Source organism: Tachyglossus aculeatus, chromosome 7, assembly GCF_015852505.1.
Source record: "Tachyglossus aculeatus isolate mTacAcu1 chromosome 7, mTacAcu1.pri, whole genome shotgun sequence".
Taxonomy (NCBI): Eukaryota; Metazoa; Chordata; class Mammalia; order Monotremata; family Tachyglossidae; genus Tachyglossus; species Tachyglossus aculeatus.
The window spans coordinates 8,423,122-8,450,492 of record NC_052072.1 but is presented as its reverse complement, the minus strand read 5'-3'; the positions used below and the strand labels follow the sequence as shown (position 1 = coordinate 8,450,492).

Sequence of the window (27,371 nt, the reverse complement as noted above, 5' to 3'; positions counted from 1 at the left end):
TGAGCTAGGATATTATTCATTGAATAGTATTTACCTCCTTCCCCTCCCCACATCACCTGTATATACGTATATATGTTTATACATATTACTCTATTTTACTTGTACATATTTATTCTCTTTATTTTATTTTGTTAATATATTTTGTTGTTTGTCTCCCCCTTCTAGACTGTGAGCCCGCTGTTGGGTAGGAACCGTCTCTATATGTTGCCAACTTGGACTTCCCAAGCGCTTAGTACAGTGCTCTGCACACAGTAAGCGCTCAATAAATACGACTGAATGAATGAATGAGCTCCTGGGGTGTGCAGAGCACTATAATAAGTGCTTGGGAGGGTACAATGCAACAATAAACAGTCACATTCCCTGCCCATAGTGAGCTTACAGTCTAGAGGTGCTGGGATCTGCGTAGTAGCACTTCGAATGGAGAGAAAAGAGCCAATTTTAGCCACGTTGTGAGGGTAGGGCTGACACAATTTGGTGACTGACTGAACACGTGGGTTGAAATGAGACAGATGAGTCGGGGATAATCCCAAAGTGCTCTGGCTGCCATTTGGATCATTTACAGGCTCAGTGACAGAGTAAACTTGAAAGATTTCCAATATTAGTTTACATTATTTCTAGTTCCTTTACTAAACTCAACATCTAACTTTACAGTACATTCGACAAACTCCAGACCAACTCTTTCTCTAGGAAGAGACAAATACCTTGCTTCTGTGTCCCTACAGGTCTATCCCAGTTTGTAAATATTTTTCTTGGCCTCCTAATCACTATTTAAGTATTTATTGTGTGCAGTCCCAAGCATTTCATTCATTCATTCATTCATTCAATCGTACTTATTGAGCGCTTACTGTGTGTACTTAGCGCTTGGGAAGTACAAGTTGGCAACATATAGAGGTGGCCCCTACCCAACAACGGGCTCACAGTCTCAGTTACCTCATCTGTAAAATGAGGATTAAGACCATGAGGCCCACGTGGGACAACTTGATCACCCTGTATTCCCCCCCAGCGCTTAGAACAGTGCTCTGCACATAGTAAGCGCTTAACAAATGTCATCATTATTATTATTATTATTAGAAAGGGGAGACAGACAACAAAACAAAACACGTGGACAGGACAGTACATCCGTATCTGTAATTTACTGATATGAATGCCTGTCTCCCCTTCTAAACTGTACGCTCATTATGGGCAGGAAATGGGTCTCCCAATTCTGTTGTACTGTACTCTCCCAAGCACGTAGTACAGTGCTCTGCACATAGTAAGCGCTCAACAAATACTTGGCATCTCTAACTGTACGTATTTATTACCCTATTTATTTATTTTACTTGTACATATCTATTCTATTTATTTTATTTTGTTAGTTTGTTTGGTTTTGTTCTCTGTCTCCCCCTTTTAGACTGTGAGCCCACTGTTGGGTAGGGCCTGTCTCTATATGTTGCCCATTTGTACTTCCCAAGCGCTTAGTACAGTGCTCTGCACATAGTAAGCGCTCAGTAAATACGATTGATGATGATGACGATGACCAAAAGGCAGCACAATGAGCCCGCGAGTTAGCCTATCTCGCCCACACTCACCTGCCAAATACAAGGCCTTAATCTGAGGGGGCTGCAGTGCTTCGTGGAAGACGATGACCGATCCAAGTTGACCCTCGAGGGATGTGGGACAGCCCCACTCGCTGTCCTGGGTCCCGGCTGAGATCAATTTGGTGATCGCTTCTGTTTTCTCAACCGTCCCACCCCAGGTGGCCGAGGACAGAATCCCTCCGAAGGACGTCCGGTGAGGGGTGACGGGGGAAGAGAACGGAGGGTCGGGGATCTGGGACGGAGGAGGAGTGGTGGTCCTCTGCCCGGCGGAGCCGATGCAGCACGAAGTAAAGGGCTGCAGGCAGAAACACCAGGAAACCCCGAGAGGCTGCAGCATCATTTTAACTTTCTCGAAACGAGCGGAGCTTATCCCATTTAAAGAGGCCTGCCTTTCATTTTTATTCCTAGGCAACAGGGAATGGAAGTGAAATAGTCTTCCCACAGTGCCGAGGAAGGACAGTACTTTCGATAGTCTATTAGTCATTCATTCATTCGATCGCATTTATTGAGTGCTTACCGTGTGCAGAGCACTGTACTAAGCTCTTGGGAAGTACAAGTCGGCAACATATAGAGACGGTCCCTACCCAACAACGGGCTCACAGTCTAGAAGGGGGAGACAGGCAACAAAACGAAACACGTGGACACGTGTCAAGTTATAATAATAATAATAATAATGATGGCATTTGTTAAGCGCTTACTATGTGCAGAGCACTGTTCTAAGCACTGGGGGGGGATACAAGGTGATCAAGTTGTCCCACGTGGGGCTCACAGTCTTAATCCCCATTTTACAGATGAGGTAACTGAGGCTCAGGGAAGTTAAGTGACTTGCCCAAGGTCACACAGCAGACATGTGGCAGAGTCGGGATTCAAACCCATGACCTCTGACTCCAAAGCCCGTGCTCTTTCCACTGAGCCACGCTGCTTGTTATCAGAATAAAGTCCTAGTCCTATGTAATTCCGACTTGGATTGGGAAGACAAGTCACACCAGGGACTTCATATACCAGACAAATCTATAACTGATTTTTTCTTTTTTTTTTTTCATTCCACCTGCTTCAGGCTACACAATGAGAAAGAGGGAGACAGAGAGACTGAGACAGAGAAAAAGATGAAAATCTAGTCTACTAAAAATCTCAGAGGAAGAAAGACTCAACCTTCTTACGAGCCCGTTGTTGAGTAGGGACCGTCTCTATATGTTGTCAACTTGTACTTCCCAAGCGCTTAGTACAGTGCTCTGCACACAGTAAGCGCTTAATACGACTGAATGAATGAAGTGGGTCGTAGAGGAGAGGGGACTGGTTTGAATTAGAGGTTCTACAGCTCTGCTACTGGTCTGACGTGAGATCTTGTGCAAATCACAACCTCACAGCTTAGGTTCCGTCACGTAAATAAGGTTAATTAATCCTTGTCTCTCCCTACCTCTCAGGAATGGTGTGAGATGAAAATGTGATAACATGGAAATGCTTGGGAAAAATAAAGATATTCTACAAATTCAAGGCAATCTAGCTTCCTTTGATACCCTATCCTAAAATTTAATAGTATTGTTCTTTCCCCAGTGGAGATAAAGAAAAAAAAAAGGTCAGTCTCCAAACACCTTTCAAATCAGCAGTTGAACAAATTAACTGTGGGTCCTGAGTTAATAAGCAGTCTTAACAAATTAAACTATTGCATGCACAGTCCAAACACTTCTAAATATCACCTTCATTTGGGGTTTTTATTTAAAGCAAATGCAATACTCAGGGGAGCTAGGCAAATCAGGTCCACCAAGCAAGTGGAACAAAGAAAGTATCACCGGATTGAAAGCCTTTCCTAGTGGCTCTCTGTTTAGAGTCACTTTTAAAGGCATTTTTTAAATTAATAATAACAATAATAATGGTATTTGTTAAGTGCTTACTATTTGCCAAGCACTGTTCTAAGCACTGGGGTAGATACAAGGTAATCACAGTCTTAATCCCTCATCTGAGGTAACTGAGGCACAGGAAAATTAAGTGACTTTCCTCAAGTCACACTGCAGATGTGGCGGAGCCGGGATTAGAACCCAGGACCTCTGACTCCAAAGCCCGTGCTCTTTCTACTAAGTCACGCTGCTTAGGCGCTTTCAGTGTGCCAGTTACTCTTCTAAGCACTGGGGTAGACACAAGATAATCACGTTGGACACAGTCCCTGTCCCACATGGGGCTCACGGCCTTAATTCCCATTTTACACACGAAGGAACTTGAGGCACAAATATTTTAAGTGACTTGCCTGAGGTCACACAGCCGACAAGCAGCAGAGCCGGGATTAGAACCCAGGTCCTTCTGACTCCCGAGCCTGTGTGCTCTATCCCCTAGGCCACGCTACTCCCCATAATTTTATTTATTTGTACTGATGTCTCTCTCCCCTGCTCTAGGCTGTGAGCTTGTTGTGGTGAGGGGTTGGCACTGTTTTTGTTACACTGTTCTTTCCCAAGCACTTAGTACAGTGCTCTACATACAGAAAGTACTTAATAAATACGATTGACAGAATGAATGACTCCTGGGATCAACTCAGTCTGCAAGAGTCGCCAACCAGCCCCAACGCCACGTGTCCCTAATAGTTATATGTGGAGTACACATTACAACAAAGATATTAAATGACAGTGACTCAGGAGTTTCCATTAATTCATTCATTCGTATTTATTGAGCGCTTACTGTGTGCACAGCACTGTACTAAGCGCTTGGGAAGTACATTCTAATTGGAGAAAAATCTATCAATGGTCTAAGAATTGCCAGGGGGGATTTGGGATACTCACTTCATTCATGGCCGGAAACCTGAGGGGAGCAGAGACCTTCTGCTGTCCGTTCACGTAGATGAAGACAAGGCTCTGACCAAAGGGCCTCTTGCCCGGCATGTGAACAATCGTGATGTTGTGCTGATGAAGGAATAGCGGGATCCAGTTAGAAAGCTCTGAACGCCCAATCCCCCTTTGAAATTTACGAGTGGCAGTTGGAAAACCAAATGGAAAAAAAAAGGTCGCCTTTAAATGTAATCAATTGTATTTTAGGAGTAGGCCAAGGGAAGCAACTTTTCTACTATGGTTAAAGAGCCCTCAAGAAATTTCCAAGAAACACCATGATAACGAAGCACTGCATCGGCACTCCGAAAGTCTCCAGGCATTTTCTACTACGGCTAAAGAGCCCTCAAAATATTTCCAAGACACACCAAGATAACGAAGCACTGCAATGGCACTCCCAAAGTCTCTAGGCATTATTTGCAGGTGCAGATGTGTCAATGAGGAGAGAGCAGCTTGACTTCTAATAACTTTCGTTGTAGCCTTATATGTTCAATCAATCAATCAATCAATCATATTTATTGAGCACTTACTATGTGCAGAGCACTGTACTAAGCGCTTGGGAAGTACAAACTGGCAACACACAGAGACAGTCCCTACCCAACAGTGGGCTCACAGTCTAAAAGGGGGAGACAGAGAACAAAACCAAACATGATGTTCAATCAATCAATCAATCGTATTTATTGAGCGCTTACTGTGTGCAAAGCACTGTACTAAGCGCTTGGGAAGTACAAGTTGGCAACATATAGAGACGGTCCCTACCCAACAGTGGGCTCACAGTCTAAAAGGGGGAGACAGAGAACAAAACCAAACATACTAACAAAATAAAATAAATAGAATAGATATGTACAAGTAAAATAAATAATTAGAGTAATAAATACGTACAAACATATACATGGAGAGGAAAGGGTGGATCTTGGCAATGCTCAGTTTTGTTTAAAGAAACTGAAGTGCCCTTCTAGAAAATTTGGAAGAATCCACAATACATCCATCCTCTCTTCCGTAAAGGGGAACGGTGGGGGGGATTCCCAATTATAAATTAAGCTCAATAAAGAGTTCAAGGAATGACCTTGGGAAGGAGAGTTCAGAAAACGAAGCCATTTGGAAAGAGTTCTCAGACACTAATATGTTCCGTACCAAAAGATTAAATTTAGTGGTCAAAAAGCTGTTGATGCATCTCTTGAAGTAGACGAATTAAAAAGTTACACCCAGCAGGCACACAGAATCCTTACCCAGAGGGAGTCGCAGAAACTATGCTCAGGAAGGACAACTGTTGCATACTCTCTTTTGGTACACACCGCTACCACCAGCATTCCAGAAGTAGTGATAAAGGCTTCAAAACCCATGCCATTTCCTGTAAAAAAACTGCCGGAAAAAATGTCGTAAGAAATTTGTTCAGATCAATCGGTCCGTTCTACTGCATCAGAGAGGCAGCACGGCCTAGTGGGAAAAGCAGAGGCTTGGGAGACAGAGGACTTAGGTTCGGAGCCTGGCTTCACCCCCTTCCTGCTGCGTGAACTTGGACAAGTCACAACTTCTCTGTGCCTAAGTTTTCCTGCCTCTGCAAAATGGGGATTCCATACCTGTCCCCCGTCTGATTTTGACTGCATGCCCCATGTGAGGCCTGATGATCTTGTATCAGCCCCAGAGCCTAGTAGTAATCAATGTATTGATTGATGTATGGTGCTTGATTGATTGATGATTGATTGATGATTCATTGATTGATGATTGGTGCTTGATGTACAGTAAACTCTTAACAAATTTAAGGCCCAGAGAAGTGGGCCCAGAGAAGTGAAGTGACTCGCCCAAAGTCACCCAGCTGACAGGTGGAGGGGTCAGGATTAGAACCCAAGACCTCTGACTCCAAAGCCTGGGCTGTTTCCACTGAGCCATGCTGCTTCTCCAAGGAGAAGGGTCGGTCCTTTCTCCAATGTGGCGCGGGGGGCGGGGGCGTCCAAACCAGGCCTGCCCCCCACAAACCCTTTTGACACCTGTCTCCATGTTTTGTTTTGTTGTCCGTCTCCCCCATCTATCACTCAATCAATCAATCGTATTTATTGAGCGCTTACTGTGTGCAGAGCACTGTACTAAGCACTTGGGAAGTCCAAGTTGGCAACATATAGAGACAGTCCCTACCCAACAGTGGGCTCACAGTCTAAAAGGGGGAGACAGACAACAAAACCAAACTTACTAACAAAATAAAATGAATAGATATGTACAAGTAAAATAAATAAATAGAGTGATAAATACGTACAAACATATATACAGATATACAGGTGCTGTGGGGAAGGGAAGGAGGTAAGATGGGGGGATGGAGAGGGGGACGAGGGGCAGAGGAAGGAAGGGGCTCAGTCAGGGAAGGCCTCCTGGAGGAGGTGAGCTCTCAGTAGGGCCTGCCTTCTAGACTGTGAGCCTGTTGTTGGGGAGGAACCAGCTCTATACGTTGCCAACTTGTACTTCCCAAGTGCTTAGTACAGTGCTCTGCACACAGCAAGCGCTCAATAAATACGACTGAATGAATGAATGAATGAACAAATACCAAAATTATTATTATCATCATCATCAGAATCTATACGTTCTGGGAGGAAACCGCCCAGAGAGACAAGCAGACTCCATAGCTATCTTCGTCACCACCACCTCGAAACACAGCAACGCGTCATGAAAACATTGCAATGGTTGAAAACGCTTGTCAAAGTCAGCAGAATAATTAATTAAAAAAGGACACAACCGATAATATTCACATTAATTAGAATTTTAAAAAGCAAGCTCCGTGTAATTAACATATTAGCTAAAGAGGAATGGGTGGAATTCTTCAAACAGCCGTGGGTTCTCTCCAAAAGCAGCATGGCTCAGTGGAAAGAGCATGGACTTTGGAGTCAGAGGTCATGGGTTCAAATCCCGGCTCTGTCAATTGTCAGCTATGTGACTTTGGGCAAGTCACTTTACTTCTCTCTGCCTCAGTTACCACATCTGTAAAATGGGGATTAAGACTGTGAGCCCCCGTGGGACAACCTGATCACCTTGTAACCTCCCCAGCGCTTAGAACAGTGCTTTGCGCACAGTAAGCGCTTAATAAATGCCATTATTATTATTATTATTATTAATAATCAAATTAGTGAAGGTGCTTTGAACTTGAGCCAAAAGGTAGCTAGGTGGCACACACAAATCCCGTAAAACATAAAAGCATTTCAACAGTTGAAAACGCTTGTCAAAGTCAGCAGAATAATTAATTAGAAAAGGACACAACCGATAGTATTCACATTAATTAGAATTTTAAAAAGCAAGCTCCGTGTGGTTAACATATTAGCTAAAGAGGAACGGGTGGAATTCTTCAAACAGCCTTGGGTTCTCTCCAAAAGCAGCGTGGCTCAGTGGAAAGAGCACGGGCTTTGGAGTCAGAGGTCATGGGTTCAAATCCCGGCTCCGCCAATTGTCAGCTGTGTGACTTGGGGCAAGTCACTTCACTTCTCTGGGCCTCAGTTCCTTTATCTGTAAAATGGGGATTAAGACTGTGAGCCCCCTGTGGGACAACCTGATAACCTTGTAACCTCCCCAGCGCTTAGAACAGTGCTTTGCACACAGTAAGCACTTAATAAATGCCATCATCATTATTATTATTATTATTATTAATCAAATTAGTGAAGGTGGTTTGAACTTGAGCCAAAAGGTAGCTAGGTGGCACATACAAATCCTGTAAAACATAAAAGCATTTCAACGGTTGAAAATGCTTGTCAAAGTCAGCAGAATAATTAATTAGAAAGGACACAACCGATAGTATTCACATTAATCTTTTAGACTGTGAGCCCACTGTTGGGTAGGGATTGTCTTTACATGTTGCCAATTTGCACTTCCCAAGCGCTTAGTACAGTGCTCTGCACATAGTAAGCACTCAATAAATACAATTGATGATGATGATTAATTAGAATTTAAAAAAGCAAGCTCCGTGTGGTTAACATATTAGCCAAAGAGGAACGGGTGGAATTCTTCTAACAGCCTTGGGGTTCTCTCCAAAAGCGGCGTGGCTCAGTGGAAAGAGCCCGGGCTTTGGAGTCAGAGGTCATGGGTTCAAATCCCGGCTCCGCCACATGTCTGCTGGGTGACCTTGGGCAAGTCACAACTTCTCTGAGCCTCAGCTACCTCATCTGTAAAATGGGGATTAAGACTGTGAGCCCCACGTGGGACAATTTGATCGCCATGTATCCCCCCCCAGCGCTTAGAACAGTGCTCTGCACATAGTAAGCGCTTAACAAATGCCATCAAAAAAAAAAAACAAAGCACTGTGCCAAGCACTGTTCTAAGCACTGGAGGAGCTACAAGGTGATCAGGCTGTCCCACATGGGGCTCACAGTCTTAATCCCCATTTTCCAGATGAGGTAACTGAGGCCCAGGGAAGTGAAGTGACTTCCCCAAAGTCACCCAGCTGACAAGTGGCAGAGGCAGGATTTGAACCCATGACCTCTGAACTCCCAATCCCACGCTCTTTCCACTGAGCCACGCTGCTTCTCTACCACACACTGTTCTAAGCACTGGGGTAGATATGAGCTAATCATGGTGGACCCATTCCCTGTCCCACATGGGGCTCACGCTCTTAATTCCCACTGTATATATGTATATATGTTTGTGCGTATTTGCACCATGGGTACAGATACCACTGGGGTATTTCAAATATCTGTTAATACCCATTCTTCCTCGTACTTACAATGAGCACCCTGGTTGGGGCAGGGACTGTCTGAGCTGAATACCGTGTATCTACTCCAGCGCTTAGTACAGGCTTGGCAGTCAATAGTAAGCGCTTATCCTTGACTCCTCTCTCTCATTCAACCCACACATTCAATCCATCACTAAATCCTGTCAGTAAAACTTTCACAATATTGCTAAAATCTGCCCCTTTCATCCAAACGGCTACCAGGCTATTCCACGCACTTAACCTATCCCGCCTCGATGACTGTATCAGCCTCCTTGCTGACTCCCTTGACTCCTGTCTCTCCCCGCTCCAGTTCATTCATTCAATCATCATCATCATCATCATCATCATCAATCATATTTATTGAGCGCTTACTGTGTGCAGAACACTGGACTAAGCACTTGGGAAGTACAAGTTGTCCCACATGGGGCTCACAGTCTTAATCCCCATTTTCCAGATGAGGGAACTGAGGCCCGGAAAAGTGAAGTGACTTGCCCAAAGTCACCCAGCTGACAGTTGGCGGAGCCGGGATTTGAACCCCTGACCTCTGACTCCAAAGCCCGGGCTCTTTCCACTGAGCCACGCTGCTTCAATCAATCAATCAATCAATTGTATTTACTGATTGAAGCAGAGAAGCAGCATGGCTCAGTGGAAAGAGCCCGGGGTTTCAATCAATCAATCAATCATATTTACTGATTGAAGCAGAGAAGCAGCGTGGCTCAGTGGAAAGAGCCCAGAGTTTGGAGTCACAGGTCATGGGTTCAAATCCCAGCTCCGCCAATTGTCAGCTGGGTGACTTGGGGCAAGTCGCTTCACATCTCTGGGCCTCAGTTCCCTCATCTGGAAAATGGGGATGAAGACTGTGAGACCCACGTGGGACAACCTGATCACCTCGTATACCCTCAGCACTTAGAACAGTGCTTTGCACATAGTAAGCGCTTAACAAATACCATTATTAGTCTCTGTGCCTCGGTGACCTCATCTGTAAAATGGGGATGAAGACTGGGGGACCCACGTGGGGCACAACCTGATCACCTTGTATACCCTCAGCGCTTAGAACAGTGCTTGGCACATAGTAAGCGCTTCACAAATACCATTATTATTATGATTATTACAAGTTGGCAACATCTAGAGACGGTCCCTACCCAACGGCGGGCTCACAGTCTAGAGGGGGGAGACGGACAACAAAACAAAACATATTAACAACATAAAATAAATAGAATAAATATGTACAAGTAAAATAGAGTAATAAATATGTACAAACATATAGACGTATATACTTCACTCTTCTGCCTGGATGAGTTTTCTACAGAAACGTTCAATCTATGCTTCCCCACTCGTCAAGAACCGCTAGCGCTTACATCCACCTACGTATCAAACAGAAACTCCCTGAAACTCCTTGCCGTCGGCTTTAAAGCACTCAATCACCTTGCCTGCTCTTACCTCACCTTGCTATGCTTCCCCACTCGTCAAGAACCGCTAGCGCTTACATCCACCTACGTATCAAACAGAAACTCCCTGAAACTCCTTGCCATTGGCTTTAAAGCACTCAATCACCTTGCCTGCTCCTACCTCACCTTGCTATGCTTCCCCACTCGTCAAGAACCGCTAGCGCTTACATCCACCTACGTATCAAACAGAAACTCCCTGAAACTCCTTACCGTCGGCTTTAAAGCACTCAATCACCTTGCCGGCTCCTACCTCATCTTGCTATGCTTCCCCGCTCGTCAAGAACCGCTAGCGCTTACATCCACCTACGTATCAAACAGAAACTCCCTGAAACTCCTTACCGTCGGCTTTAAAGCACTCAATCACCTTGCCTGCTCTTACCTCACCTTGCTATGCTTCCCCACTCATCAAGAGCCGCTAGCGCTTACATCCACCTACGTATCAAACAGAAACTCCCTGAAACTCCTTGCCGTTGGCTTTAAAGCACTCAATCACCTTGCCGGCTCCTACCTCACCTTGCTATGCTTCCCCAATCGTCAAGAACCGCTAGCGCTTACATCCACCTACGTATCAAACAGAAACTCCCTGAAACTCCTTACCGTCGGCTTTAAAGCACTCAATCACCTTGCCCCCTCCTACCACCTCACCTCGCTACTCTTCTGCTACAACGCGGCCTTCACACTTGGCTCTTCTAATGCTAACCAACTCACCGTGCCTCGATTTCCTCGATCTCATCGCTGACGTCTCGCCCAGGTCTTACCCCTGGCCTGCAACGGCCTCCCTCTTCAAATCTGCCAGACAATTACTCTCCCTCCCTTCAAAGTCCTACTGCAGGCACACCTCCTCCAGGAGGTCTTCCATGACTAAGCCCTCTTTTCCTTTTCAGGTCACCCTGACTTGCTCCCTTTATTCATCCCCCTTCCCGGCACCTCAGCACATACGTGCACAGCCGTTAATTTATTCAGTGATACTAATGCCTGTCTTTCCTTCTAGTCTGTAAGCTCGTTGTGGGCAAGGAATGTGTCTGTTATACCGTCTTCCCCCAAGTACGCAGTACAGGCTCCGCACACAATGACAGCTCAGTAAATATCGATTGATTAATTATTATTATTTTAAGGTGAGTACACGTAATCGTCATAATAGCAGCAGTGGTAGCAGAAGCAGCACTCTGGCTTTGCGGAGCAACTTCGTACTGGATTCCTCTTGAACAGGCCCAAACTCCGGGGATCCCAGAGAGAAGGGGAAGCAGGTAGCCAGAACAGGCGAGGTAATATTAATAATGATCAATCAATCAATCAATCGTATTTATTGAGCGCTTACTGTATGCAGAGCACTGCACTAAGCGCTTGGGAAGTAGAAGTTGGCAACATATAGAGACAGTCCCTACCCAACAGTGGGCTCACAGTCTAAAAGATGATGATGATGATGACAGTAATAATAATAGTACTTGTTAAGCACTTACTATTTAATAATAATAATACTAATAATAATTTTGGTATTTGTTAAGCGCTATGTGCCAAGCACTGTTCTACGCACTGGAGGAGATACACGGTGATCAGGTTGTCCCACATGGGGCTCACAGTCTTAATCCCCATTTTCCAGATGAGGTAACTGAGGCCCAGAGAAGTGAAGTGACTTGCCCAAAGTCACACAGCTGACAAGTGGCAGAGCCAGGATTTGAACCCATGACCTCTGACTCCCAAGCCCACGCTCTTTCCACTGAGCCATGCTGCTTCTCTACCATGCACTGTTCTAAGCACTGGGGTAGATATGAGCTAATCATGGTGAACACATTCCCTGTCCCCCATGGGGCTCACGCTCTTAATCCCCATTGTATATATGTATATATGTTCGTGCGTATTTATTACTCTATTTATTTTACTTGTGCATATCTATTCTATTTATTTTGTTTTGTTAATATGTTTGGTTTTGTTGTCTGTCTCCCCCTTCTAGACTGTGAGCCCACTGTTGGGTAGGGACCGTCTCTATATGTTGCCAACTTGTACTTCCCAAGCGCTTAGTACAGTGCTCTGCACACAGTAAGCGCTCAATAAATACGACTGAATGAATGAACCCACTGGTGGGTAGGGACCGTCTCTATATGTTGCCAACTTGTACTTCCCAGGCACTTAGTACAGTGCTCTGCACACAGAAAGCGCTCAATAAATATGATTGAGTGATTGATTGATTTTACAAATGAGGTACCTGAGGCACACAGAAGTGAAGTGACCTGCCCAAGGATCCTCAGCAGACAAGTGGTAGAGCCAGGATTAACAATAATAATAATAATAACTGTACTTGTAAGTGCTTACTATGTTCTCTGTCTCCCCCTTCCAGACTGTGAGCCCACTGTTGGGTAGGGACCGTCTCTATATATGTTGCCAGCTTGTACTTCCCAAGCGCTTAGTACAGTGCTCTGCACACAGTAAGCGCTCAATAGATATGATTGATTGATTGATTAGAGAAACAGCATGGCTCAGTGGAAAGAGCTCGGGCTTTGAAGTCAGAGGTCATGGGTTCAAATCCCAGCCCCGCCACTTGCCAGCTGTGTGACTTTGGGCAAGTCGCTTAACTTCTCTGGGCCTCAGTTCCCTCATCTGTAAAATGGGGATTAAGTCTGTGAGCCCCACGTGGGACAACCTGATTACCTTGTATCTACCCCAGTGCTTAGAACAGTGCTTTGCACATAGTAAGCGCTTAATAAATGCCATCATCATCATCACTGATTGATTGCCAGCACTGTTCTAAGTACTGGGTTGGACACAGTCCCCGTCCCACATGGGGCTCACACTCTTAATCCTCATTTCTACAGGTGAGATAACTGAGGCCCAGAGAAGTGAAATGACTTGCTCAAGGTCACACAGCAACAAGAGGCAGAGCCAGGGCTAGAACCCAGGTCCTCCTGACTCCCAAGCCAGTGTTCTCTCCACCAGGCCACGCTCCGGATTGCCAGCCTGGGCTCTGGCCACCAAGCCATGCCGCTTACCCGTCTTTTAGACTGTGAGCCCACTGCTGGGTAGGGACCGTCTCTATATGTTACCTATATATGTACTTAGTACAGTGCTCTGCACACAGTAAGCGCTCAATAAATACGATTGATTGATTACCAAGGAAGGGACTGCTTCTGCTGCCACCCTCACAAACTCGACTGAGTAGTGGAAAGAGCATGGGGCTGCGTGCCAGAGGCCCTGCTTTGCTACTAGCCTGCTAGATGACCTTGGGCAAGTCACTTCACTTCTCTGAGCCTCCATTTCCTCACCTGTAAAATGGGGATTCAGTGTTTTCCCTCCAGCTTAGACCCCCGTGTGGGACTGGGACTCTCTGATTTCCCCCTAGTCCCCCCTCCATCCCCCCATCTTACCTCCTTCCCTTCCCCACAGCAACTGTATATATGTTTGTACATATTTATTACTCTATTTATTTATAATAATAATAATAATAATAATGGCATTTATTAAGCGCTTACTATGTGCAAAACACTGTTCTAAGCGCTGGGGAGGTTACAAGGTGATCAGGTTGTCCCATGCGGGGCTCACAATCTTAATCCCCATTTTACAGTTGAGGTAACTGAGGCCCAGAGAAGTGAAGTGACTTGCCCAAAGTCACACAGCTGACAATTGGCGGAGCCGGGATTCGAACCCATGAACTCTGATTCCAAAGCCCATGCTCTTTCCACTGAGCCACGCTGCTTTATCTACTTGTACATATCTATTCTACTTATTTTATTTTGTTAGTATGTTTGGTTTTGTTCTCTTTCTCCCCCTTCTAGACTGTGAGCCCACTGTTGGGGAGGGACTGTCTCTACGTGTTGCCGACTTGTACTTCCCAAGCGCTTAGTACAGTGCTCTGCACACAGTAAGCGCTCAATAAATACGATTGATTAATTGACTGATCTGTGTTTACTGTATTCATACATTCATTCAATCGTATGCATTGAGCGCTTACTGTGTGCAGAGCACTGGACTAAGCGCTTGGGAAGTCCAAGTCGGCAACATCTACAGACGGTCCCTACCCAAAAACGGGCTCACGGTCTAGAAGGGGGAGACGGACAATCTACCCCAGAGCTTATTACAGTGCTTGGCACATAGTAAGCACTTTTTTAGACCGTGAGCCCACTGTTGGGTAGGGACTGTCTCTATATGTTGCCAACTTGTACTTCCAGCACTTAGAACAGTGCTTTACACATAGTAAGTGCTTAACAAATGCCATTATTATTATTATTCCCAAGCACTTAATACAGTGCTGTGCACACAGTAAGCGCTCAATAAATACGATTGATTAATGCACACTACAGTTCTTAATGCTTCTGCCAACACTCATGCGTGTAAAAAAGCCTGCCAATAAATAGTAATTAACCTAAGCACACTTTTCCTCTTCTACCCCTCCCTTCTGTGTCACCCTGACCTGCTCCCTTTACCCTGCTCCCAGCCCCACAGTACTTAACGTCCATATCTGTCATTGAGCGTGGCTCAGTGGAAAGAGCCCGGGCTTTGGAGTCAGGGGTCATGGGTTCAAATCCCGGCTCCGCCAATTGTCAGCTGGGTGACTTTGGGCAAGTCACTTCACTTCTCTGGGCCTCAGTTCCCTCATCTGTAAAATGGGGATTAAAAACTGTGAGCCCCACCGTGGGACAACCTGATCACCTTGTAATCTCCCCAGCGCTTAGAACAGTGCTTTGCACACAGTAAGTGCTTAAGAAACACCATCAGTATTATTATTATTATTTATCTTAATGTCTGCCTCCCCACCTCCTAACACACCACGCCCTCGTTGTGGGCACGGAATGTGTCTGTTTATTGTTGCATTTTACTCTCCCAAGCACTTAATACAGTGCTCTGCACACAGTAAGCGCTCAATAAATTTGATCGACTAACTGGCTGTCCTTGGGAACTGTCGCATTGACCTCTATTCAAACACATTCTCTGCCCCACATGGGGCTCACGCTCTTAATCCCCATTTTACAGATGAGGTAACTGAGGCACAAAGAAGTGAAGCGACTTGGCCAAGGATCCAGAGCAGACAAGTGGTGGAGCCAGGATTAACAACAATAATAATAATAATAATAATAATAATAATAATAACAGTACTTGTAAGAGCTTACTATGTGCCAACACTGTTCTAAGCACTGGAGTAGACACAAGTCAATTAGGTTGGACACAGTCCCTGTCCCACATGGGGCTCACGCTCTTAATCCCCATTTTGCAGATGAGGTAACTGAGGCACAAAGAAGTGAAGTGACTTGCCCAAGGATCCACAGCAGACGTGGTGGAGCTAGGATTAACAATAAAAATAATAATAATAATAATAATAATAATAATAATAATAATAATAATAATAACAGTACTCGTAAGTGCTTACTATGTGCCAACACTGTTCTAAGCACTGGAGTAGACCTAAGTCAATCAGGTTGGACACAGTCCCTGTCCCACATGGGGCTCACACTCTTAATCCCCATTTTACAGATGAGGTAACTGAGGCACAAAGAAGTGAAGCGACTTGCCCAAGGACCCACAGCAGACAAGTGGTGGAGCCAGGATTAACAATAAAAATAATAATGATAATAATAATAATACTAACAGTACTCAGAAGTGCTTACTATGTGCCAACACTTTTCTAAGCACTGGAGTAGACACAAGTCAATCAGGTTGGACACAGTCCCTGTCCCACATGGGGCTCACGCTCTTAATCCCCATTTTACAGATGAGGTAACTGAGGCACAAAGAAGTGAAGTGACTTGCCCAAGGACCCACAGCAGCCAAGTGGTGGAGCCAGGATTAACAATAAAAATAATAATAATAATAATAATAATAACAGTACTTGTAAGTGCTTACAATGTGCCAACACTGTTCTAAGCACTGGAGTAGACACAAGTCAATCAGGTTGGACACAGACCCTGTCCTACATGGGGCTCACGCTCTTAATCCCCATTTTACAGATGAGGTAACTGAGGCACAAAGAAGTGAAGTGACTTGCCCAAGGACCCACAGCAGACAAGTGGTGGAGACAGGATTAACAATAATAATAATAATAATAATAATAATAATAATAATAGTACTTGTAAGTGCTTACAATGTGCCAACACTGTTCTAAGCACTGGAGTAGACACAAGTCAATCAGGTTGGACACAGTCCCTGTCCCACATGGGGCTCACGCTCTTAATCCCCATTTTACAGATGAGGTAACTGAGGCACAAAGAAGAGAAGTGACTTGCCCAAGGATCCACAGCAGACAAGTGGTGGAGCCAGGTTTAACAATAAAAATAATAATAATAATAATAACAGTACTTGTAAGTGCTTACTATGTGCCAACACTGTTCTAAGCACTGGAGTAGACACAAGTCAATTAGGTTGGACACAGTCCCTGTCCCACATGGGGCTCACGCTCTTAATCCCCATTTTACAGATGAGGTAACTGAGGCACAAAGAAGTGAAGTGATTTGCCCAAGGATCCACAGCAGACATGTGGTGGAGCCAGGATTAACAATAATAATAATAATAATAATAACAGTACTTGTAAGTGCTTACTATGTGCCAACACTGTTCTAAGCACTGGAGTAGACACAAGTCAATCAGGTTGGACACAGTCCCTGTCCCACATGGGGCTCACGCTCTTAATCCCCATTTTACAGATGAGGTAACTGAGGCACAAAGAAGAGAAGTGACTTGCCCAAGGAACCACAGCAGACAAGTGGTGGAGCCAGGATTAACAATAAAAATAATAATGATAATAATAATAATACTAACAGTACTCAGAAGTGCTTACTATGTGCCAACACTTTTCTAAGCACTGGAGTAAAGTCAATCAGGTTGGACACAGTCCCTGTCCCACATGGGGCTCACGCTCTTAATCCCCATTTTACAGATGAGGTAACCGAGGCAAAAAGAAGTGAAGTGACTTGCCCAAAGGATCCACAGCAGACAAGTGGTGGAGCCAGGATTAACAATAAAAATAATAATAATAATAATAATAACAGTACTCAGAAGTGCTTACTATGTGCCAACACTGTTCTAAGCACTCGAGTAGACACAAGTCAGTCAGGTTGGACACAGTCCCTGTCCCACATGGGGCTCACACTCAGTCTTCATTTTTACAGATGGGATAACTGAGGCCCGGATAAGTGAAATGATTTGCTGAAATATGTTGCCAATTTGTACTTCCCAAGCGCTTAGTACAGTGCTCTGCACATAGTAAGTGCTCAATAAATATGATTGATTGATTGATTGATTTGCTCAAGATCACACTGCAGACAAGTGGCAGAGGCAGGGTTCCTGGAGGGGGGTACGATTTCAGGAGGGCTGTGAAGACGGAGAGTGGTGGACCGTCAGATATGAAGAGGGTGGAAGTTCCAGGAGGGAGAGAGGATGAGAGGGACAAGAATGGGAGACAGTGAGTAGGTTGACTTGAGAGGAGTGGAATGGGCGAGCAGGATGCCCAGAACAGAACTGGCTGTCCTTGGGAACCGTCGCCTCAAACAACTCACGCCGCCGGCTACCTGTACAGTTGCTTTCTCTTTCCGCCCTTGCCGGAAAGGCCAGCGGTCAACTGGTCCTGGTCGAGGCACAGCCAAGCATTGAAGGAGAAAGCAGAGCCCGGCCACCTCGGAATGGACGGCACCGAGATGCCCGCCATGCCGTGGGACAGGTCGAAATACTGCAGCGCGCTCTCCAGGCTCTGCCTGCGAGCCATCGCCAGGAGGGCCCGCATCACCGGGACGGCGTACGGGTGACCCTGCTGCTTCGGCTCGTCAACCCGGAGCAGCCGGATGAAGTTGTGGAGCTCTTCGGAACTCATCGACTGGCTCCCCAGAGAGCCCTGGAGGGCGATCAGGTTCTCCGCGCACAGGCGATGGAGGGAGGCGTGGGCGCCCAGGGTCTCGATGATTCGGACGCCCATGTGGGCGTTGACGCACGTAGTCCGGCTCTGCCTGTTGATACAGCAGATCCGCTTCAGCCAGTCGGAGATGAAGACCTGCAAGTCGGGCGGCTGGAGCTCCGGAAGCCACCGAACAAGCAGCAGCAGGGGCTGGACGTTGCTAATGCCCAGAATCCCAACTGAGGTGTGGTCTCCTTCCACGGCCTGGAAAGGAGCACACCGGACAGAGCTGAGTGGGGCCAAAGGGTCACGCGGCCGCCGCCAAAAAGGAGGAGAATCGAACCCGCCTCACCATGTTCATAAGTTCTTTCAGCAGCTCTCGGGAAGGCGGGCCCAGGGATTTCAGTACCTCATACATGTGGGCGTAACCGATCCGTTCTTTGAACACCTCCTGAGAGGAAGAGAAAATTGACAACCCGTTCGGCGGGATCCAGAGGCAAATAGATACTGGTCACCAGCTAAGAGTCACACTCTGCAATTTACTCCCGAAAATTATGACTTGTAGAGTCCCGTGCACATTGACGACAAGACACACGGGGAAAAGAAGCCAAGCTTTCTTTTGCCGGGTGTTACTGTCAAAGGTCAGTAGCGACTACTGGAAATGACCATTTAAGACTGATAGTATAGCTTAGCTTAGGAGAAGCTTAGGAGAAGCAGCGTGGCTCAGTGGAGAAGAGCCTGGGCTTTGGAATCAGTGGTCATGGGTTCAAATCCCGGCTCTGCCGACTGTCGGCTGTGTGACTTTGGGCAAGTCACTTCACTTCTCTGGGCCTCAGTTCCCTCATCTGGAAAATGGGGATTGACTGTGAGCCCCCCGCGGGACAACCTGATCACCTTGTGTCACCCCCAGTGCTTAGAACAGTGCTTTGCACATAGTAAACGCTTAATAAATGCCATCATTGTTATTATTATTATAGCTTATCTTCATGACATTTCTGGACTGTATATATGTATATATGTTTGTACATATTTATTACTCTATTTATTTATTTTACTTGTACATATCTATTCTATTTATTTTATTTTGTTAGTATGTTTGGTTTTGTTCTCTGTCTCCCCCTACTAGACTGTGAGCCCACTGTTGGGTAGGGACTGTCTCTATATGTTGCCAACTTGGACTTCCCAAGCGCTTAGTACAGTGCTCTGCACAAATACGACTGATTGATTGATTGATTGCCAAATTTTGTCCCTTCCCTACCTCTCCTTTGCCTCTCAATCACTGTCCCAGAAAAATTTGGGTTCTGCCCCTGAAGCTGGGATTCTCTGATGGTGTCGGCCAAATGAGTTTAGAAATAGAGAGTCCTTTGCGAATGCCTGGGAACCCGAGAGTTAGGCTACTTTGCTAAAGAGACTTGAGAAGCACCGTGGCCGAGTGGAAATAGCACAGGCTTGGGAGTCAGAGGACCAGGTTTCTAATCCTGGCTTGTCTGCTGTGTGACCTTGAGAAAGTCATTTCACTTCTCGGAGCCTCAGTTTCCTCAGCCATAAAGTGGGGATTAAATCCTACTCCTTCCTTTTTAGACTGTGAGTCACCTTCTTAGTAATGATAACTGTGGTATCTGTTAAGCGCTTATTATGGGCCAGGCACTGAAATAAGCACTGGGGTAGATATACGGTAATTGGGTTGGACTTAGTCCCTGACCCACACTGGACTCAGTCAATCAATCAATCAATCGTATTTATTGAGCGCTTACTGTGTGCAGAGCACTGTACAAAGCACTTGGGAAATACAAGCTGGCAACATATAGAGACAGTCCCTACCCAACAGTGGGCTCACAGTCTAGAAGGGGGAGACAGAGAACAAAACCAAACATACTAACAAAATAAAATAAATAGAATAGATAGGTTCAAGTAAAATAGAGTCATAAATCTGTACAAACATATATACAGGTGCTGTGGGGAAGGGAAGGAGGTAAGATGCGGGGGATGGAGAGGGGGGCGAGGGGGAGAGGAAGGAAGGGGCTCAGTCTGGGAAGGCCTCCTGGAGGAGATGAGCTCTCAGAAGGGCCTTGAAGGGAGGAAGAGAGTTAGCTTGGAGGATGGGCAGAGGGAGGCCATTCCAGACCCGGGGGATGACGTGGGCCGGGGGTCGATGGCGGGACAGGAAGGCTGAGTAGGTGCGAATGAGGTACCCTATTTTACAGATGAGGCAACTGAAGCACAGAGAAGTGAAGTGACTTGCCTAAGGTCACACGGCGGACAACTGGTGGAGCCAGGATTAAAACCTAAGTCCTTCTCACTCCAAAGGACTCTATCCACTAGGGCACTCCCCCTTCCTTCCTCTCCCCCTCGTCCCCCTCTCCATCCCCCCATCTCACCTCTTTCCCTTCCCCACAGCACCTGTATATATGTACATATGCTTGTACATATTTATTACTCTATTTATTTATTTATTTATTTTACTTGTACATATCTATTCTATTTATTTTATTTTGTTAGTATGTTTGGTTTTGTTCTCTGTCTCCCCCTTTTAGACTGTGAGCCCACTGTTGGGTAGGGACTGTCTCTATATGTTGCCAACTTGTACTTCCCAAGCGCTTAGTACAGTGCTCTGCACACAGTAAGCGCTCAATAAATACGATTGATGATGATGATGATACTTCCCATTGATTGATAGATTGGAAGACTTACCTGATTAACCTCTCACCTCTCCACTCTATTCTCCCTCCATCTGCACTGCCCAGGCATTTAAGACTATATCCCTTAAGCACTCTGATATTTCCCACACCAGCACGGCATTTATGTATGTAAAAATAGTCTGTTGCTTCCCTTAACTGCCATGTATTTTAATGTCTGTCTCCTCCATTAGATTCTAAGCTCCTTGAGGGCAGGAACTGTGGCTACCACTCTGTTGAATTCTTCCAAGTGCTTGGTACAGAGCTCTGGATACAGTAAAAAAAATCAGTAAATACCCTAGATTGATGCTGTTTTGTAGCAGATTGGCATAGTCCTGAGAGCCAGAGGACCTGGATTCTAATCCCACCTCTGCCAAATGCTTCCTGTGTGACCTTGGGTAAGTCACTCAACTTCTCCATGCCTCAGATCTCCTTTCCTCACTCCTCTAGACTGTAAGTTTGACGAGGGCAGGGAACGAGTCTGTTTATTGGTGCATTGTACTCTCCGGAGTGCTTAGCGTACTGCTCTGCACACGGTAAGGGCTCCATAAATACAACTGAATGAGTATTTAGACTGTGAGCCCTATGCTAGACAGGGACTGTGTCCAACCTAATTAACTTGCATCTTCCCCAGCGCTTACAACAGTGTTTGACACATACTAAGTGCTTAACAAGTACCATTAAAAGAACTTGGTCAGTGTCACTTTGAATTTTATTTATGCCACTCGGCAATGAGTCGAGTATAATCCTGATTCCTCCAACCAAATCAAGAATAAGAGAACCAGCCCCAGTACTGATCTCTGCTGGTTCTCTTAAATAAATTCATTGAAGATCTAGGTTGACGCCAAGCCAATGTAACATCCATTTGGGTGTGACGCCATACTACATTTAAAGCTGTATTTTAATGACATCCTATTTGTCAGTACCAGAATCAATGTCTTCCTGTAGGCTACAACTGTTGTGTTCCCTTTACCTGATCTCTCATTATTTTGGAAGGACATTCAATTGGGTTTGGCATGATGTACTATTCGCCAAGTCATGTGGTTTCTTTCTCGGCTAGGCACCTGGGTCTTGTCTCTTCCCAAATAGTTAACTGCAAAATGTTAGTACACTTTATTAATAAAATGGTTTTAAAACTGCCATGCACTGCAATGTCCAGGCTAATAATAATAATAGGATTTGTTAAGCATTCACTATGTCCCAGGAACTGTACTACACTTTACTAATATTTTTGGCTTGGACGGCGCAGTGCATGGCTGCTCGTAAGTAATTTTATGTTTTGACCGTAAAAATATAATTCCACTTTAAGCCCCTGAATTGAAGAATCACTTAAATTTAATCCTCTTTGCAGCAGTCAATATGTGGCTGTTTGTATATTGCAGAAGACTGTATTGTTTTGTAGAAAGCTTCAATCAATCAATCACTCGTATTTATTGAGCGCTTACTGTGTGCAGAGCACTGTACTAAGCGCTTGGGAAGTACAAGTTGGCAACATATAGAGACAGTCCCTACCCAACAGTGGGCTCACAGTCTAAAAGAAACTTATTTCCACAAGGGTCATAGCATCCCACCCACAAATATCCTGTTGTCCCAGCATTATTTTGGGATACGCTATGCTCAGTCAAGTACCACTTTCCAAATAAAGATCGTCACTGGGAAACTGACTGAAAGCTCTGTGAGGGCAGGAATCATTTCCTTGACATGGCTTTTGCTCGCCCAATCCCTTAATATAACACTCAAAAGGCACTCAATAAATCCTACTGATTTTTTTTTAATGGTCTTTGTTAAGTGCTTACTATGTGCCAGGCCCTGAATTAAACACTGGGGTAAATACAAGCTAATCAGGTTGGACACAGCCCCTGTCCCACATGGGGCTCACACTCTTAATTCCCATTTGAAAGATCAGGTAACTGAGGCCTAGAGAAATAAAGTGCCCAAGGTCCCTCAGCAGACGAGAGGCAGAGCCGGGACTAGAACCCGGGGCCTTCTCACTCCCAAGCCCGTGCTTCTTCCACTAGGCTACATTGCTTCTCGATCGATTGATCGATCAATCAATCAGTCAATCAATCAACTGGTAACTTCTCAGACTGAGCCCCTTCCTTCCTCTCCCCCCTTCATCCCCCTCATCTTACCTCCTTCCCTTCCCCACAGCACCTGTATATATGTATATATGTCTGTGCATATTTATTACTCTATTTATTTTACTTGTACATATCTATTCTATTTATTTTAGTATGTTTGGTTTTGTTCTCTGTCTCCCCCTTCTAGACTGTGAGCCCACTGTTGAGTAGGGACCGTCTCTATATGCTGCCAACTTGTGCTTCCCAAGCACTTAGTACAGTGCTCTGCACACAGTAAGCGCTCAATAAATATGACTGATTGATTGATTGATCGATTCATTCATTCATTTTGGTGATGAAACTCCACTGATACCTTGCATACTGAGGTGTCCCTCAAGAGGGGCTAACTGGTTAACATCTCAAGACTGAAATAATTAAATACAACTGGGTAAGTAGGTGCTTCACCTTAGCAGCAGGGGATTTGTGCATCACTGCAGTCAAGGCCTGAATGGCTGATCTGGCCAGACTATCCAACTGCTCCTGAAACACCTGGAACGGAAGCAGGGACGGTCAAACGCCAGGACTTGAAAGATTTCACCCGGCAGGCCGGCCCGTGTCCTTCGGCTCCTTTACATTTAACGTGCACCGTGATTCTTTTCCCCACAGAGCGCACGTCAGGATACCGCAGCCTGTAGGAAAGATCACTCGACCAAAATAAATGAAAGCGGGAGGTTATAATCGTACAGTACATGCTTTGAATGGACCAACTCAAAGAGGGAGGGAGGTGTGGCAGAAAATGGTAAGAGATTTTATTTCCAGTTAACACTACCCTTGAACTGTCTAGGCTAAATTTTCCAAGGCAGGTGCAGTCCTTATAATGAGTTATATCCAGGGCTGAACCGGCCCGAGAAACTCCGAGCGGATCTCTGCCCGAGCCCGTGTGGGCCACGTAAGCCTTGCCTGCCCCTGAACGGCTCTTTACTTCATTCAATCTTATTTATTGAGCACTTACTGTGTTCAAAGCACTGTACTGAGCGCTGAGCACTGCACTAAGAGCTTATTTTGGGAATCCTTGCTTCCTTTACTTCCTCTTAGGGGAAATTAAGGAGCCACTCAGAGTCAGCTGGAGAAGCGCAACCATCCTAAACTGGGACGTTGCTGCTCTTAAAGCACCTGTTCCCCTTCCCTGCTCTCAGACCTTCCCACCTGGATTTCTCCAGAAAGGATTTCAGAACCAATGGCCCCGATCGCATCTACCGCTCTCGTCAAGCCTGTGTCTTTGTAAAGGATGAAATGGCATTGACCCGCGCCAATCGGATCATTAGTTAGAGAACTGAGCAGTTAAACATCTATTGCACATGGAAAGAATTTGGGCTTTCAGGCCCTAGGGGGACATTCAGTTCTTTTCAGGTGTGTAAATATTGTTCAGGCCTTTGAGAATTTAACCTGGCAGGCCAAAAGTTCATTAACTTCAAGTGTTACAAACTCTGATTGGTCCCTCAACTCTGATGCAACTAAGGTGGGGGGTCCCTTTCAGGGCTTGGGTGCTGTACACCAGTGTTTCAGGTACACATTGGGAATGACAAATTGCATGAAGCCAAATCTGTAATTGTGATTTGCAGAAGTACCCAAGGATGAAAGAACTGACACCCTTTAAGAGGCACAGAAGTCAACAAGCAACGGATCAGACCTCTGGTCAGTCTTGCAATAATAATTCTTATTAATTAATAATAATTACTGTACTTGTTAAGCATCCACTATGTGCCAAGCCCTGTCCTAAGTGCTGGGGTAGATACGAGCTAATCAGGTTGGACACGGTCCCTGTCCCACATAGGGCTCACGCTCTAAGTAAGAGGGAGTGATTTAATCTCCATTTTACAGAGATGAGGAAACTGAGATACAGACAAATGAAGTGACTTGCTCAAGGTCACACAGCAGACAAGTGACGGAGCCGCGATCAGAACCAAGGTCCTCTGTTTCGAGGCCTCTGCTCTTTCCACTTGGCCTCGTTGATCTCAATAAACAATTTTTGGCCCCACAGTTTGGAAAACAAAGTGTGGAGGCTGGACTGTTGCTGTTTTAGAGATCCCGAAGTGCAACCACTGATCACGAAACCTTAGTCCTTTTTCAAACTACCTTCTATATGGACCGAGCTTTACATCTATTTTACGGAACAGAGGAATATAACGGGGACTAGTTAACAAGGGCCGAGTGAAGCGAAGCTATCCACTGCCACTCCGATTTTTTTGCTACTAATTGTTTCTGGTTCCAAAGAAATCGTTTCCAACAGAAAATGATTTCTACTTATGGTCTCTAAACCGGGACATTAAGACAAAGACAATGCATGTAGGACAGATATCAGGCTCTAAAGTTTTAAGAGGTAACGAGCAACAGGTGAGCTGACTGGCTTACACAGATTTTGTTTTCCCAATTAAATGCGATTGTCGTTAACCTAGAAATGCTTTAACTAGTCTTACCCTGGTTTACCCATTTGGAATTGAGTGACTAAGTCTACCAAAAATCCAACGAAACTTCAAGTCCGATGGCTTCTGTTGCCTACTGAAAAAGAAAAACCTCAAAAGGTGAGCAGGCCAAAAGTTGACCCTTCCTCCCAGATTCAGTGTGTCCATTGCATAATGATCATTGGTTGTCCACAAGAAGCGGAGAATCAAGATGTGAAAACCGACTACACAGACTCGCAAACAAAGCCCTAGGATCCCATTTCACCATGGTGCTTAGATAAACGAGTAAAAAAGAAAAAAAAGGGGGAAAGAAAAATCACCACCAGGCTGACAGCACGAATATTAAAATCCTATTTCTGTACTTCGCATCTCCTCAAGCACATGGGGCAATGAAGATTCTCCAATTTACGGATTTCAATTTGAAAAGCATTCCAGTAGGCTTCCAATACAAGCGGTTTTACTGTTTGCATCTCTCAGAGGTTAATACGCAAACACTTTATTCCAGGTGGGGGAGATTTGGGAATGTGCTTCGCTTTAAGACGGCAGAGGGAAAGTACAGGAATAGTTACTCCAACTGACTGGGTCTGGACTTAGCTGAAGCCAAATGCAGGCTCTGTAGATACCTGGTCCTCATTCATTTCTGTCAGTAATTTGTTGGCAAGGTCTTTTTCGTTCTTGTCTGCCACCTTATTGTTAGCATTTAAAAATAGCTGTTAAAAACAGAGACAAGAATAATGAAGAGAAAAGCAGTAAATAGTTACCTGCCAGCCAAGGTATAGAGGCTTGAATGGACTGCTGATTCTCCGGGCAAGAAAGCCAAGAATGCCCACTAGTTAGTTCTATCACTGTTAGACATTCCTGATTAGTTCTTTTCTGCTAACGAATGCTTTCACTATTTTCTAATCGATACCGCCTTAATATCAAGAGATAGGCTTCTTTCCCGGGAGAATCTCCGATTTCACAATTGCTGGAACAAAGACATGCAGCTCTGAGCAGAAAGAATAAGGGAGCTTCACTGCTCGAGTAGCCAGGAGGACTTTTCCAAAGGGAAAATAATATTTATGGCGCGAAAGACAATGTTTAGATCGGCTTTATCAGCTAAGGGAAAGAAGCGTGTCTTCTAGACTGTGAGCCCGCTGTTGGGTCGGGACCATCTCTATATGGTGCCAACTTGTACTTCCCAAGCGCTTAGTACAGTGCTCTGCACACAGTAAGCGCTCAATAAATACGATTGAATGAAAGCGTGGCTCAGTGGAAAGAGCCCGGGCTTTGGAGTCAGAGGTCATCATCATCATCAATCGTATTTATTGAGCGCTTACTGTGTGCAGAGCACTGTGAGCCCACTGTTGGGTAGGGACTGTCTCTATATGTTGCCAATTTGTACTTCCCAAGCGCTTAGTACAGGACTCTGCACATAGTAAGCGCTCAATAAATACGATTGGTGATGATGATGATACTAAGCGCTTTAAGGATATGCTGAGATGTAAGATACAACACATGCCGAAACCCGGGATCGAACCAGGGACCTTTAGATCTTCAGTCTAACGCTCTCCCAACTGAGCTATTTCGGTCATGGGTTCAAATCCCGGCCCCGGCAATTGTCAGCTGTGTGACTTTGGGCAAGTCACTTCACTTCTCTTTGCCTCAGTTCCCTCATCTGTAAAATGGGGATTAAGACTGTGAGCCCCCCTCCGTGGGACAACCTGATCACCTTGTAACCCCCCCCCAGCACTTAGAACAGTGCTTGGCACATAGTAAGCAGTTAATAAATGCCATCATTATTATTAATACACCTCTCAACAAACAGTCCTCGAGAAATCAAGCCCCAACATCTGACCTGCCCCA

General features: G+C 45.3%; 1 protein-coding gene and 1 non-coding gene across 2 annotated transcripts in view; both read right to left on the bottom strand.

Annotated features, from left to right (window-relative positions):
- The window catches only part of NBEAL1 (neurobeachin like 1), a 209,359-nt gene that overhangs the window by 90,764 nt on the left and 91,224 nt on the right, over positions 1-27,371 (bottom strand). Inside the window, exons 11-17 of the mRNA XM_038748824.1 lie at positions 26,150-26,236; positions 23,530-23,613; positions 18,682-18,780; positions 18,010-18,593; positions 5,617-5,749; positions 4,346-4,465; positions 1,569-1,872 (exon numbers count right to left, since the gene is read on the bottom strand). Of these exons, the coding sequence (XP_038604752.1) occupies positions 1,569-1,872; positions 4,346-4,465; positions 5,617-5,749; positions 18,010-18,593; positions 18,682-18,780; positions 23,530-23,613; positions 26,150-26,236 (1,411 nt within the window). The remainder of the gene's footprint in view (positions 1-1,568; positions 1,873-4,345; positions 4,466-5,616; positions 5,750-18,009; positions 18,594-18,681; positions 18,781-23,529; positions 23,614-26,149; positions 26,237-27,371) is intronic.
- On the bottom strand, positions 27,025-27,097 carry TRNAF-GAA. The gene has a single exon. It is a non-coding gene; the product is annotated as a tRNA-Phe (tRNA).